Source organism: Lactuca sativa, chromosome 8 (assembly GCF_002870075.4).
Source record: "Lactuca sativa cultivar Salinas chromosome 8, Lsat_Salinas_v11, whole genome shotgun sequence".
NCBI classification, from domain to species: Eukaryota; Viridiplantae; Streptophyta; class Magnoliopsida; order Asterales; family Asteraceae; genus Lactuca; species Lactuca sativa.
The window spans coordinates 113087540-113090228 of record NC_056630.2 but is presented as its reverse complement, the minus strand read 5'-3'; the positions used below and the strand labels follow the sequence as shown (position 1 = coordinate 113090228).

General features: G+C 39.8%; 1 protein-coding gene across 1 annotated transcript; it reads left to right on the top strand.

Annotated features, from left to right (window-relative positions):
- Positions 1–1059: 1059 nt before the first annotated feature.
- On the top strand, positions 1060–2473 carry LOC111880319 (uncharacterized). The gene has a single exon (XM_023876741.3). It carries the CDS (start codon positions 1181–1183, stop codon positions 2351–2353), a length of 1173 nt encoding a protein of 390 aa, XP_023732509.2. The 5' UTR covers positions 1060–1180; the 3' UTR covers positions 2354–2473.
- The last annotated feature ends 216 nt before the right edge of the window (positions 2474–2689 follow it).

Here is a 2689-nt window from a genome sequence, read left to right as displayed (position 1 = left end):
ATACCAGAGACGGGGCGTTACAGCGTACGCCCAACATACCCTCACTTTTCTGAAAATGGCAACAATGCCCACTTGTGACCAAATCTGCAAACAATATACACACCAAGGGTCAAAAATGAAAAGTACCTTCAATCGGGTGTTATATGCAAACAAAACTGATGAACCTGAAAAAAAAAATACACACACAACCGTTCGAATGGTTCAAGATCTACAGAAACCCTAGAGTCGCTGTTGCCCTTCTCGCTGACGGACATCGGAATTGTCTTTCTAGACCTATAACGAACACATCGCTTCAGTTCTTTGCGTTTTTGGATCCATAATTGTCTTTCTTCGTCGGATATTAAATCCTAGCGTTGCCTTCATAACCCTTTGTCGCCATTAACGTTCAGAAAAGAGAACAATGAGAAGGATGACGACACTAGGGTTTCGAAACAGATATGAGATGGTGACGTGTGAAGCAAAAGATAAAGGATGGTGTTTTGGGAATTAGATCAGAGGTGAAGTTCGTCACCTCCTCCGGTGGTTGTTGGTTTCTGTATAGAGAAACATTATGACAAAGAGAGAGATAGATAGATAGAGAGAGAGAGATAGAGAGAGAGAGGATGGTGGTTTGGGAATCAGATCAGAGGTGGAGTTCGTCACCTCCGCCGATGGTTGTGTGAAGCAAAAGATAGAGGATGGTGGTTTGGGAATCAGATCAGAGGTGGAGTTCGTCACCTCCGTCGGTGGTTGTTGGTTTCGGTATGGAGAAACATTATGAGAGAGAGAGATGCATTTTTTTTAATGATTTCTGTAATAAAATAATTGAAAAAAAGAAAATATCAAGAAAAAATCTGTCATTATAAAAAAATATAAAACATTTTGGACTAAACTCGCAACAAAATTAAACTATTGGACCACCGATGCGAGTCCAAATTTTTTCGGCCCGAACATTTTAGTTTTAACATAGGGACTATTCTTGCAAATTTGTCTAAGGCTAATAACCAAGTTTGGGCCGTGTGGACTATGTAAGTTGGATTCGAAGTCCGAAACCTTAATGATTAAACTTGTCCCAATTCTTAGGGCATATAAACAGTTTGTCAATCTTCTTGTAGCTTTCTCCTTTGTTTACCCCCAAAAGGTTATCCGATGATCGAATTCAACTAGTACGGTGGTCTCCCAAATTCTGCATATCGTAGCCATGGGATCGCCTGTTGTAGTCTCCTTAAATGCAAACCCTTGTCGTTTGTTTCCTCCTACAATCAACAGAATTTCGTTGAGACATTTCAACAAACACTTGGTGGGTCAGTTATCTACTGATAACACCTTCAAAACGACTCTGCAATGTCCGCTGTTAAGTGCTACGAATCTTTACCCTTCAAGGAACAGAACCCATTTCGTTCAACCAATCAAGAGCTCATATTCAGACACCACCAGCTCCATTCTTGGTAACTCCGCACTGAGCAATTTCGAGAATTTCTCTCTCGATGGACTGAAAAAGGCCATTTCCGAGTTAAACCCAATTAGGGTCTGCAAATGGGTGGTTCTAGGGTATCTTGCAGTTGCGTCAGTAAAATGGGGGGTTAGTAATTTACTTAGTCCTTTCTTCTGGATGTATTTTAGCTGGACTTGGTTGTTTTGGCCATGGTACATTGCAATTGGTCTCGCTATATACGGTATTTACAGTTTCATCAAACACATAAAGGGCGAATCCAGTGTCCTCGAGCAACTCGCTATAGTAACTTCATCTTTCACATGGCTTACATTAGTTCCACCTGGTTTCACAAATGGTTTCCTAGAAGGTTGGCCTTTTGTCTTCTTTCTCGTGTACCATTATTTCTTCTTCCTCAACACCAGTATCCGTAAACGCCTGTATGGCGATTTCTATCCTCGGGAACACGATCCTAAATGGGACATCCAGACTCCTGTTAACCACCGTGTTCTATTTTGTGTCGGAGTCATGGTTGCGCACTGGTTTGCAGCATTTGAAGGGCCACAACTTCACTTAATTCCTGGAGGTTGGAGCAATCTTGGGATTTGGGGATTGATAATGTTGACTGTGTTTTTACAGTATGATTCTTCATTGTATCTTGCAAAGTATTCAGAGAAAGTGGTGGTGCCTACTGCTGTTGTGCAATTTGGAGCTTACAGGTGGATCAGACACCCGATATATGCATCTACTGGGCTTCTGTTTTTGAGTTACTTCATTGCACTTCGTGCTCCATTGAGCTCACTTTTTGTTGTTGCTGTTTGCTTGATGTACTATGAGCAGAAGGCGAAACTAGAAGAGGGTTTGATGGTGGAAGCTTTTGGAGATGAGTACACAGAATACATGAATAAGGTTAGGTACAAGTTTATCCCTTTTGTGTATTAAAAATGTTCTTTATGTACATTAAATCTTTAGACACATTTAGTTGTGTAAACTGGGAATATGATAAAGTAGAATTGGATTTTGTTGAGTGATATTTGAATTAGGAAGTTTGGATTTTGGAGATGCTTTTAGTGTTCCCACATGTGTATGTATTCATATTCATATTAGAGGTTACACTTGCAAAAGCGACTATAGAATATATCACAACCAAAATTTCGTATAAAGTTAGGTTTAATATTTCACCAACACATTTTAATATATTTCTCTAAAGTATGCGCCAATTGCTATATTTTACACAATAGAACCCAAGAAACATCCACATTTGATTCTTGGGTAAAT

Bases quoted from the DNA above. Each gene is read 5' to 3' on its own strand.
- LOC111880319 (XM_023876741.3), top strand. From the start codon at position 1,181: ATGGGATCGCCTGTTGTAGTCTCCTTAAATGCAAACCCTTGTCGTTTG.